The 12,500-nt window shown below is 42.2% G+C and overlaps 1 protein-coding gene and 1 long non-coding RNA gene across 2 annotated transcripts in view; both read left to right on the top strand.

Annotated features, from left to right (window-relative positions):
• Positions 1–12,500, top strand: part of LOC307270352 (E3 ubiquitin-protein ligase HECTD1-like) — a gene marked incomplete at its 3' end in the record, with an annotated part of 27,154 nt that overhangs the window by 4,869 nt on the left and 9,785 nt on the right. Inside the window, exons 2-6 of the mRNA XM_080054241.1 lie at positions 3,794–3,937; positions 5,810–5,959; positions 10,042–10,276; positions 10,942–11,169; positions 11,822–12,103. Coding sequence (XP_079910367.1) covers positions 5,820–5,959; positions 10,042–10,276; positions 10,942–11,169; positions 11,822–12,103 — 885 coding nt within the window. The 5' untranslated portion in view covers positions 3,794–3,937; positions 5,810–5,819. The remainder of the gene's footprint in view (positions 1–3,793; positions 3,938–5,809; positions 5,960–10,041; positions 10,277–10,941; positions 11,170–11,821; positions 12,104–12,500) is intronic.
• Positions 6,795–8,344, top strand: LOC307270353. The gene is made up of 2 exons (XR_013845543.1): positions 6,795–7,233; positions 7,914–8,344. It is a non-coding gene; the product is annotated as an uncharacterized lncRNA (long non-coding RNA).

Here is a 12,500-nt window from a genome sequence, read left to right as displayed (position 1 = left end):
CGCTATTTAAACAAAAACAATCCAGTGTTAATACACAGCTTAGGCTCTGTAAACAGGCATATTTCTAGCTACGGTTGGCCCTCTTTTGTTTGTCATACAGACCAACAGATGAATGAGTAAATCAAGAAAACGATCAGCAGCTTAATTATAATGGAAATACTTTGTTTGTTTACGGTTGTATCTGGTTTCAAATTAATGAGGCGTTAACTGTCTCCATTGTTCTTAGTGTGATCGGATCTCTATGTAAATCTGATGCAGACGGCTGTGGGGCGTCTTAATAGAATATGTGTGTATTGTAGGGCTGGCCCGAATTATTCGAATATTCGAATACTCGTTCGGAAAATTAGTATTCGGAGCTTCGTTTTTTTTTTTTTTTTTTTTTTTTTTTGCAAGAAGCTTGTACTGCAATATAATGTCATCAAATAATTTTATATTTGGATATAAAAGTTAGCAATATTGTAGTAGTAGTAGTATTGCTAATTTAGGAGGATATTACATCACTAAGTGTCATAGCGCATCTATTACTTCACCTCCGAGCGCGTAAATCTTCGACAAAATATGCAGATACTGTCAAAATCGGTTCCAGGGAGTATATAGGGATTATTAACGTTTTTTTTAATAAAAAAAAAAAAAAAAAAAATTTAATGTTGTTTTTGATGGTGTGTTTTTCTGGAACGAATATTCGAATATTCGCTGGGAAAAACCAACGAATATTCGAAGCCTGAAAAATGGCATTCGGGCCAGCCCTAGTGTATTGCCATTTGCACTACACTACACACATACATATACATACATTGGGCGACTGTGGCTCAGTTGGTAGAGCGGGTCGGCCAATGATCAAAGGGTTGGAGGTTCGATTCCCGCCCTGCCACCTGTGTCATAGTTGTTGTGTCCTTGGGCAAGACACTTCACCCACCTTGCCTCGTGTGAATGTCGATAGTTAGCCTGCTATCGGTGTATGAATGTGTGTGTGAATGGTAACGTGTAAATGTGAACAGGTCTCCCTTGAAAAAGAGTCTCCGGTCTCAATGGGATTTACCTGTATAAATAAAGGTTAAAAAATAAAAAAAATAAAGTACAGAAGAGTTTTGGAGCCACAGGAGCGAAAAAAAATCAGATAATTAAGTTTTTTTTTTTTCATTATGTCGAGTAATGTCGAGAATAAAGACGAATACCTCCAAAATGCAATTGGAGTTGGTGGGGGCATTTATGTATTTTCAGCATACTACAATTGAAATGCATGTATTGGGACATCCTAAATCTTTTTCTGGCATACTAAATAGTATGGAAGTATGGGAATTGGAATCCAGTGTTAATACACAGCCTAGGCTCTGTAAACGGGCATGTTTCTAGCTACGGTGGGGCTCCTTTGGTTTGATCTCCATTAGGGCTGCACGATATTGCCCAAAATGATTATCACGATTATTTTGGTCAATATTGATATCACGATATTTTACCACGATTATTCAGTAATTGTAGTGAGTAAAATATTTTTATTGGATTGTCACGTAAACATAACAGCGCTTTCATATCCATGTGATCGGCTATGCAATATTACTGATAATGTACATATATTTGCATAAATATAATAAATATTTACCTGAAGTCAATGCATTTCCACAAAGAAAATATAAATCAAAATATTGCACCAAAACTTTACTCAAAATCAAATCAACAGAGCACTGCTTTAACTTTTCCTTGTGCTACATTTCTGTTGAATAACACATCTTTGTTTCCTCACCTGACCTCATTGCATCTCCTAAAAGCAAAAATATAAAATATTTTACTCCATTCATTGTACCTGCATGATGGATGTGTATAAAACTTGATTTTGAACTAAATAAAATTGTGCCCACAATGTATAACTAAAATAAGTATATTATGAGCTGCGCCCTGTCAAAATAAATCACAACCTATATGGCTCTACTATGTCGGAATTTAATTTGAAAGGACGGAGACGGGAAGTGGCAGGTAACACTCAGCAACACGTTAGTTAAATGTTGCTGCCTCTCATGCCTTTACTCCCAACGCGAGGTTTCATCTTCGCTTCAGGTCGTGTGTACGCTGAGGCACTGACTGTATGGAGTTATTAGCAACCCTGGGAGCTTGTCTAATAACTGGAATAGTCATTGCAAACCCACTAGGTTCTTATGTAATGAAAACGTAGTTCAATACGCCAGCAAATAGGAACGACCAAGGATACGAACTAGCAACGGTGGAATAGTCTACTCGCCCAGCTAGACTGCTTCAGCTGACTGAAGGCTCCGGCTCAGCTGTTAGCCAATATGCTTAACCAGAGCTCCATCTAGCTAACAAAGCATTATTCCCCAAAATCTATAACAATTCACGGAGAAAATGACTGCCGAACATTTACATGGCGGGCTGCAGCCTGAAGCAAAACGTACTCACGTCGTCTTGCTGGAGTCCTGTCGGACATTAACCATGACTCCTGTGTTCACTGCTCTCCTGATACATGCAAAGACGTGTTGAAAAAGTATTCCATTGTTTTCTGAACGAGTAGCCCTGTTTGTGGACGTCTATCCATCAAAACTATGACGTAGGTCCTTAGGTGACCCGTTCGCTATACATTATACTCTTGACAGCGGTCTGTCTGGCTGGATAACAGACCTGGCAAAGTGTCATGTAATAATGGGTTATAAATCCGGTCCCACACAAAAAAAGAGACTAACAAGGGGATGTATGTAATTTCACAAGCGCAGATGTCTGCTCTCGCTCGCGCGATAAGCAGCAGCTTGCTTCTTCGCGCGGCTCTTGGAGTGCTTTCTGTCTATGCGGGCAGAAAATTGTTCACACTTTGGGGGCGGAGCCACTGGACTTTGATTGACAGCTCTCGGGGAACCTGGGGTTGCCAGGTTGGAGCATGAACAGGCACATGATCAGCGAGTGGTTTGGGGAGGGATTGATTTGCTTCGCAGCTGAGCACACATTTCAAATATCGCACATTCATGTACACGTCATCGTGGGAAGCCAATATCGTCATCGCGATGAAAATTCGATATATTGTGCAGCCCTAATCTCCATTGTTCTTAGTGCGATCGGATCTCAATATGTAAATCTAATGCAGACGGCTGTAGGGTGTCTTAAAATAGAATATATGTGTATTGCCCATAGATAGTAAATAATATGGATGTAGCATCCGGGCTGACCTAAGTTATTCACACGGCATCCAATAATCCTTGTTTGCGCGCGTCGCCATTTTGTGAGGGGAGGGGGGAGATAGCTGACGTATACCTCCGAGGCAAAGTGAGGGACAACGGGCGGAGAGCTGTCACTCAAGAGATCGCGCCAATACATTTTAACCTCCCAAAAGAATAAAAACTAGCGTGGTCCAAAAAAATTCACCCCCCTCAGGGTTGTCATGGAGATATGACCTAAACATACAGACTAAAATGGTTTTGTGGACCAGGCTGTAAATAGGTTTAATAAGACTTTGAAAACGGCCTGTCTAACAAGTGAGTCAAAGAAAAACTGCTCGGTCTTTGTTGTGTTGATGTTTTTGTTGTAAACTAACTGCAGGCTCTGTGAATGTAAACAAACCTCCTTCCTCTGAAACTGCATAGTGCACCTTGAACTTTTTCATCTATCTATCTATCTATCTATCTATCTGTCTATCTGTCTGTCTGTCTGTCTGTCTGTCTGTCTGTCTGTCTGTCTGTCTGTCTGTCTGTCTGTCTGTCTGTCTGTCTGATCCCTTTAAAAGTCCTGCCATTTCCCTATTGACAATCATCAATTATTTAACTCCCTCCCATTGTTGTGTGTTTGTATATTTCAGGTGCAGAGACTACATGTCCCAGAATCCCCTGTGAGAGCGAGAGAGAGAGTGACTGTCCGGTGGGTTGGATGAGTTCCAAACAGAGACGTTTCTTTGAGCAGTGATCGGGCGCTGAGCCACAGCAGGTAGCCGACGGGGAGCCAGGTGAGAAGCTATGATGTCATTAATATTTAGCTTTAACTGCTGCCTTCTACCTGACAGACACACACACACATTTTCTCTTAGCTCACACTCATTGCGTTTACATGCAGACTCATACTCGGGTAAGCGAATAAGACTTCAACAGGACTTTTAAACTGCATGTAAACACCTTTATCCAATCTACTTCGCACAATAATCGGCACATTAACGGACAAGCGAAGTCGGATAAGAACACCTAGATAACTCGTAAGGAGTTCACGTTCTGCGCCTGCTCGAGAATCCCTGCCGGGGATTTCACAAGGAAGTGGAAGGAGACGACGTAATAAATAGTATTAGTGTTGTTGCCGGAAGGGAACCGGACGTGGCTCTATAACCACTTGTTGAAAGGGCTACAGCGCCACCTAGCATAGTGGAGACAGCTACACTCCGGCCATTTATCAAATTCTCTGACGTGGTCCGTTCAAGTGGCAAAATCGGTATATGGTGAATCAAAACCAATGTCCTTTGTTGATTTTACCTAAATGTTTATGGTTTACTTACCGGTTACACATGTACACATTGGTAAATGGTAAATGGACTTATATAGCGCTATATCTCCGTTTATCACAGACCCAAAGCGCTTTACATTGTTTTTGTACACATTCACCCAGTCACACACACATTCATACACCGATAGCAGCAGCTACCACGCAGGGTAGCTAACTAAGCTAACTATCGGGAGCAATTCGGGGTTCAGTGTCTTGCCCAGGGACAGTTCGACATGTGGCGGGGAGACGGGGGATCGAACCTCCGACCCTGCACACCAGAGGCGAACTCCCTACCCACTTCGCCACTGCCGCCCCAACCATTGCACACACCTTGCTAGTCAGGTTTGGCCGGCTTATGACATGTCTGTGTCACTCTTAATTTATGACACCTTCACAAACATACTCTTAGCGGTAATTGCATCTGCTGTTTAAGCGCTGACATCAAGAGCAAGTATGAGTCATAAGTGGCAAGGTTAATCCTCCTCATATATAGACAACACAAACTTGACACAACAGGTTTACTCTTGGGGCGCTTTCAATACGCATCGTTTAGTAGGTAGCTGTACGTTTCCCACATAATATAATAATATCCAAAATATATCAAGGTTTTGTTTTCGTCTTCAATGCAAAATTTGAGCCAGCTCTCTGTACCTCAGTCATTTATTTCTGTACATGAAGATTCAGTCTGTTTCTCATGGGGGAAAAATGGTCTTTCAATATTTCTTAACTGCAAGCAAGCTTAGAAATGCATATTTCGCAAAAAAATTAAGAAGGAACATTGACTATTTTGGATGCATGTATTACTTCCTCAGTGAAAACAAGGATAGCATATGTGGTTAAAAATAACAGTGCTTAAATACCCCCAGCTCTGTTAAAGGAACACTTCAACCATATGGAACCGGCGTTCTATCATTATAAAATCGCTATTATAATATAATGAATGAGGATTTTCTTCCCTCAGTCTTCCCTTGGCCCAGCTGTCCTGTTAATCCTAACCCTAAATTTTTACTAGTGTGATGTCACACTATTAAAATGTAGGGTTAGACAGTGAGACCATAAAACAGTCTTTCTGCCTTTTCTCAGGCTAGAATGAACCGATTCCAAAAATGTTTGCACATTTATACTACATAGGATCTCAGAATTCAATACACCTTCATATTCCCACCGGTGAAGTAGGCCTTTAATCATGATCCAACATGTTTTGTATTTATTAATTGTATGTGTTTCCCTCCCTCCCTCTCTCCCTCCCTTCCAGGCCAGGCGACACTATCCCTGCGTTCCAATCCCCATACTTCCCTACTATTTAGTATATACTTATTTGTGTCTGTCTCCCTCTCCCTCCCTCCAGGCCAGGCGTGATGGCGGACGTGGACCCCGACACCCTGCTGGAGTGGCTGCAGATGGGCCAGGGAGATGAGCGGGACATGCAGCTCATCGCCCTGGAGCAGCTCTGCATGCTGCTGCTCATGTCTGACAACGTGGACCGCTGCTTCGAGACGTGAGTTCACTTTGGCTATTCCTTTTTACGATTTATATTTTGGCATTTTTTCTTTATAGACAGTTTGTGTAGAGATAGAGTTGAAATAGGGCAGAGAAGGGGAATGAGTGGGACGCCCTTAGCTCAGTTGGTAGGGCGTCCCCCCCCCATGGGCCTCGGCCAGCAGCGGACCCGGGTTCGATTCCAGCCCGCGGTCGTTCTCTGCATGTCACTCCCCTCTCTGCCCCATTTCACCTCTGTCTCTACACTATCAATAAAGCATAAAAATGCCCAAAAAAATATCTTAAAAAAAAAAAAGAGAAGAGAAGGGGAATGACATGACAGAGAACGACCCGGGCTGGATTCTAACCTGGGTCTGCTGCGAGGCTACTACACCACATAGGATGCTGTTTTGAGTACTTTTCCAGTAGCCTACTACTTTCAACTACTGTGTACAAAGTGTGCACCATTTAATTTACTCTGCATGTCATTCCCCTCTCCGACCCATTTCAACTCTGTCAACTCTCTCTACAAACTGTCTAATAAAATAAAAAAATGCCCAAATATATAATATAAAATTGTTATTAACCCTCCATTTCTTGAACTCACATGACGTTGTTCAGTGGTCATGTGTGTAATGTACGGAGGAACAGTAAACGCAGCGCTATGTCTTCGGTACCGGTGTGTGTCACCGTCTGCCGGTTCTATCCTCAATCGCTGTCACACATTTACCCAAAATGCATTTCACTGTCTAGACATTTTGAAATTGGAACAGGGGCATTCAAAGACACACAAATAATTCTTAAAGGGAAAATTCGCCCATTTTCATGTGAATGGTATATCAGGGCCGAGTATATTAGTAGTCTATTGAAAAAAGCCCCCCAAAAATTGATCCGAATTGGCAGAGAGCACAATGATTTCGGATTTAAACTGATGACGCGGGGCTGACGTAGCCGTTTTTACAGTTCCTACAGGCCCCAGGATGCATTGCGCGGGGGGGGGTACGCTCTGCAGCCTGCCCAGATTCCGAGCTGCTCGCGTTACCATGGTGACATAAACACAGCACGGACCTGACCCGTGTAAGCAGTACAGTAATAGCGCGCTTCGTATTATTTCACTGTTGGACTACTACCACAAAGAAAACATGCCGTCCTATAATGTGCCTAGATGCGCCAACTTTAGGAAACAGAAAAGAAGCAGGAGTAAGCGTAAGCTGAAGATACTAGGCCCTACCTGTTGCCTATTCACCGGCGTGATGCATAGCCCCAGCCCCGGGAAAAAGAATCCGAATAAAGGTAAGCTAACGTGAGCTAAATTGCATAGTAGCCTACTGTAGTTAGTATCAGTGTTTCCCCTACATTAATAACTGTGCTGCCCACACCGCTGTTGAATATTGTGTCCCGGTGTAAGGCTGATAGATGGGGCAAGGAGGAATTAGTCTACCGGTTGTAGCTGTAGCCAAGTTACCTTAGCCGCTAAGCTAAAGTTAGAAGTGAACTCGTGAGGGGGGCAGTAGGCCCCTCTGTGTATCCTTGAGGAAGATTTAGTTGCATTTGCAAGACTGTTTGTGTGTGACTGTGTGTTTGTTTTCCATGTGCATGGTTATTAGCGATGTCGTTAAAATGATCAGCTTTCCAAAACCATAAACAATTGCTATGCTGATGGTGATGGCTGGGTGATTAGCACTGATGTCCCTAGTCTTGTGTCGTCTTGGCTCTTCCTAATGCAAATGCATAGCCACACCCTGGCATACAGTATGCTTGGCTGCTAATATAAACATGATGTCTTCTTAGACAAAAGACTACTATTGTGTTAGTGCACTAACTGACTGACCTATCTATGGTTACATAGTGGTTTGTCTGTTTTATATATTTATTGCAACAGCAACATTATCTTTACAGTATAACACATTGATTTTTCTTTTGTCATCTCTTCAGTGCTGGCCTTGTGATACAATCATAATTTGTCATTTCAGGTGAGGTCCAAAGGAAGATGGTGTATTGTCCGAGGACCACGCACTCTGTTGTGAAGACTGTTTACATCCCGCACACACGCACCACTTCAGAGAATCCCTCGTAGAACTCGTCATCACATGAAGAAGGGACTGCTGCCTGCAAAGTGCTGACATCATCACTACAGCTCACTCAGCCTGCCCTCCCTCACAACATGTCCAAAACCAACTACAGAAGAAGCTGCTGCTAAACATCACTCAATATTTCAACAGTAACTTGACGAAGGAAGCATTATGCTACAATTGTTTTTCCCAACACACTGGAAACTCAAAGCTTTTGAAAATGTTATTTTTCTTTTTTACATTTGTATATGTACATACTTTACAGTTGTGTGTAGAATAATGCACACTGTTTTACTTGCTTGTTATATTAAACTCTATCTATGCCTTATAAAGTGTTTGATTCTCTGAAACTATTTCACTTTTAGTTGATAAGTCAAACCTATGTATTAAAATGGTTACCTATGCAATGACAAAAAACAATCATGTTTATACAAAATTATTTTTATTTGTAAATACAGTCAAGGAGAATTGACACATTTTCACATGATTAAATCTCAATCAGTGTCCATAGTTAGCAGCAGTATTTACAGGTCAAAATATTTGATCATAGCTCATCCGTAGCTTCTACGTAGCGTCTTCTTCAGCCTGTCGCCTGTAGTGACCATTTGGAGATGGATATTTGGCTCTGATGCGCTGTATGACACAATCAGGTAAGACGATGCGGTCCCCTTGCCAAGTATCTCCCCTTTGGAGCACCCACTCAATCAAGAACCGATGTGTGACAAGTCGATTATGTCTAAAGAAATTAAAACACAAAACAAGTGGTTACTCTCCACAAAGCTATAATGTAACAATAGCAGCCAATGTAAGAACAAAAGACTGGTCATTTTATTTGACCTGTTGTAAAGGGTTCTTCTGAAAAGTGCTATAGACATGCTAAGTGCAACATCAGTGCAATGGCTCAGACAACACAATGTGACAAAGATAACGTTACAACATGCTAGAAAAAAATAATGTTACTCACTCAATGATCATCTGCCCTCCCGGTCTTGCTGGTATTTGTTGTCTTTTCCAAATTATGTTTGGGATATTGAAAATGTCTCTCGGTTTCTAATGGTGGTCCAGTTGTATTGTCTTACAAGGCTAACCCTAACCAAGGCTGAAACAGCTGCAGCCTCGGCCTCTCTGCATACTGTATTTCCTCGCTGAATTTCTTCAGCAGTGTAGGCTTCTCTGGCCCAACTAAATACCCTGCTGGTTCATTCCAGTCAGCCAACACACTTTTTAAAGTATCCTCATCCATATCGTCTGTGCCCGTGTGAAAAGATGCAATTTTCAATGCAGGAAATGATACAAGTAAACTGTCACGGACCATGGGCATGGACAGACGGTTTGTTTTGGTTCGCACGTGCTTTTAGAGCCCGCCCCCTGGATTCACAGAGAGGGGGGTTGGTGAGCTCGGCTCGAAGTCTGTAGTCTGCACGAGCTCTTCCTTGACACGGAAACGTCACAGAAACGTCACCGGTGAATGGATTTTTGAAGCTCGGCCCCCGCGAAACGGACGATGTTGAAAAAATACACGGGGATATAATGCAACCCAAAGGATATTATGGTAGATGAGTTAAGGTTGAAAATCGGCGAATTTTCCCTTTAATGCATTTCTCTTTTTTATATCTTAAAAAAACAAAATATATATATTTTGTTAATAATCGATTTTTGAAAATTATTATTATTTATTCCCCACCCAACAATCTCTCTGTGTTGTTCAAATAATTTTATTGTCAGGCATACATGTGTAATATAAGAAGAAAATATAATAAAATAAAGGAAAATAACATAAAAAAAAAAAATATATATATATATATTAAATGTAATAATAAATAACAAATAATATAAATAATTCACAATTATTTATCCATTGTCTTGTAAACACGTCGAAAAATATATTATAGAATAAAATATTTATTTTTCACCACCCCTAATAATATGTGTTCTTTTTTTAATATATATAAAAAAATTAAATATATATATTTCGTTGCAAAAATACTATTTTTTCCCCACCCAACAATCTCTCTCTGTGTTGGTCCAGGTGTCCTCCGCGTACCTTCCTTCCCGCTCTCTGTAAGATCTTCCTGGATGAGAGCGCTCCGGACAACGTGCTGGAGGTGACAGCCCGGGCGATCACTTACTACCTGGACGTGTCGGCAGAATGCACCCGACGCATAGTGGGCGTGGACGGGGCCATCAAGGCGCTGTGCAACCGGCTGGTGGTCGTGGAGCTCAACAACCGCACGAGCAGAGACCTCGCCGAGCAGTGTGTCAAGGTAGGGGTCTGTTAATACACGGCCTAGGCTCTGTAAACGGGCATGTTGTTAATTAGGATTGGCCCATTTATTACGTATACCTTTTTTTTTTTTTTCCCCTAGCAATATGTTTATTTTCTTTTTCCTTTTTTCCACGACACAATGCCACAAAAATATATATACATATAAGGTTAAAAAAAAATTACAAAAAAAGAAGACAAATCTCTCCCATGTTCCAGATTATACTAGATTAGTACAGAGTCTGTTAATACACGGCCTAGGCTCTGTAAACGGGCATGTTGCTAGCTAAGTTGGGCAGTGATAGATATATATCAATATATTTTTTCTTTAAATATATTTTTTGGGGTATTTTTACCATTTTATTGGATTTTTTTTGAGCACATAGTTGACATTGGGAGAGAGAAGGGGAAGGAAAAATGTCATTGTACCTGGTTTTAATCCGTGTGTATGTGTCTGTGTCTCTCTCTCTCTGTCTCTCTCTCCCTCCCCTCTGTCTCTTTCTCCCTCCCCCCTCCCTCTCTCTCTTTCTCCCTCCCTCCCCCCCTCTCTCTCTCTTTCTCCCTCCCTCCCCCCCTCTCTCTCTCTTTCTCCCTCCTCCCCCCCCCCTCTCTCTCTCTTTCTCCCTCCCTCCCCCCCCCTCTCTCTTCCCCCCCCCCTCCGTCCAGGTGCTGGAGCTGATCTGTACCCGTGAGTCCGGCGCTGTGTTTGAGGCGGGCGGTCTGAACTGTGTGTTGAGCTTCATCAGAGACAGCGGCCATCTTGTCCACAAAGACACGCTGCACTCGGCCATGTCCGTGGTGTCTCGCCTCTGCAGCAAGATGGAGCCGCAGGACGCTTCTCTGGAGACCTGCGTAGAGTCACTGTCCAGCCTGTTAAAACACGAGGACCACCAGGTAATGAGAGAGAGAGAGAGAGAGAGAGAGTGTGTGTGTGAGAGAGAGAGAGAGAGTGTGTGTGTGAGAGAGAGAGAGGGTGTGTGAAGGGGGTAAGTGTGTGTGTGTGTGTGGAGTCAATGTCCAGCCTGCTAAAACATGAGGACCACCAGGTAATGAGAGAGAGATAGTGGGGGTAAAGGGGTGGGTGGGTGTGTGTGTGTGTGTGTGTGTGTGTTTGCATTTGTTTGACTCAAATTTATTGTAAATGAGTGACTCACTCACTCACTCACTCATTCACTCACTCACACCCCCCTACACCCCACAATTGATCTCTCCAAAGAAAAGTTAAATGAAAAAATTTTTTTTTTGACTCCCTATCCTCCAAATGTATAATTTTTTTTTTCTATTTGCTACTTTAGTTGTGGCCTATTTTGTTTTAGTTTCTCGCTTAACACTCCATTTTACGAGCTGATATTGAACTAATGAAAATTATTTTTATTATTATTAGTATTATTATTATTTTATAACAAAACAAATTTAATTTAATATTTCCTGTATTTACACGTAGACTGAAGATATTATGTCTACATTTGTTAAAGGCTATGAAGGTATTTATTTTGTTGCTTAAAATGTATGTTTAATTTTTCCTATAAAACTACCCATCTCCCAGGTATCGGACGGTGCATTGCGCTGCTTCGCCTCACTGGCAGACAGATTCACGCGTCGTGGAGTTGACCCGGCACCGTTAGCTAAACACGGGCTAACGGAGGAGCTACTGTCTCGCATGGCGGCCGCGGGGGGCAACGTCACGGGCCCGTCCAGCGCCTGTAAACCCGGCCGCACGTCCACCGGCACAAACCCAAACAACCAGGACGCTAAACTCAGCAACCAGGTGTCCACCATCGTCAGCCTGCTGTCCACACTCTGCAGGGGCTCGCCGCTAGTCACACACGTAAGTCACACTCCCTGGGTTAATGTGGGCTGTGTTCTTAGTCACACACGTAAGTCACACTCCCTGAGTTAATGTGGGCTGTGTTCTTAAGTATTACTCGTAGGGTTTACCAGTTTACAGAACCTAGACTTTGTATGAACACCGGATTACCGCTAGTCACACACGTAAGTAAAGTACACTGTGTAAATGTTGGATTAGTTTAGTCTAATTTAACCATTTCACCAGTACACACTTATAGGATGATACAAGGGCAATGTTGAAAGTGTTTTTCGATTTTCTTTTAGGCTTGAGAAATTTTCATTAGCTTTAGTCGTTTTGATTTAATTTTATGTTTGTTGCTAGCTGCAGGATGCCCCTTTTGTTTACATAGCAGTTTACAGATCCTAGACTGTGTATA

Source organism: Ammodytes marinus (genome assembly GCF_949987685.1).
Source record: "Ammodytes marinus genome assembly, contig: scaffold_357, whole genome shotgun sequence".
Classification (NCBI taxonomy): Eukaryota; Metazoa; Chordata; class Actinopteri; order Uranoscopiformes; family Ammodytidae; genus Ammodytes; species Ammodytes marinus.
This window is presented reverse-complemented; position numbering and strand designations above follow the sequence as displayed.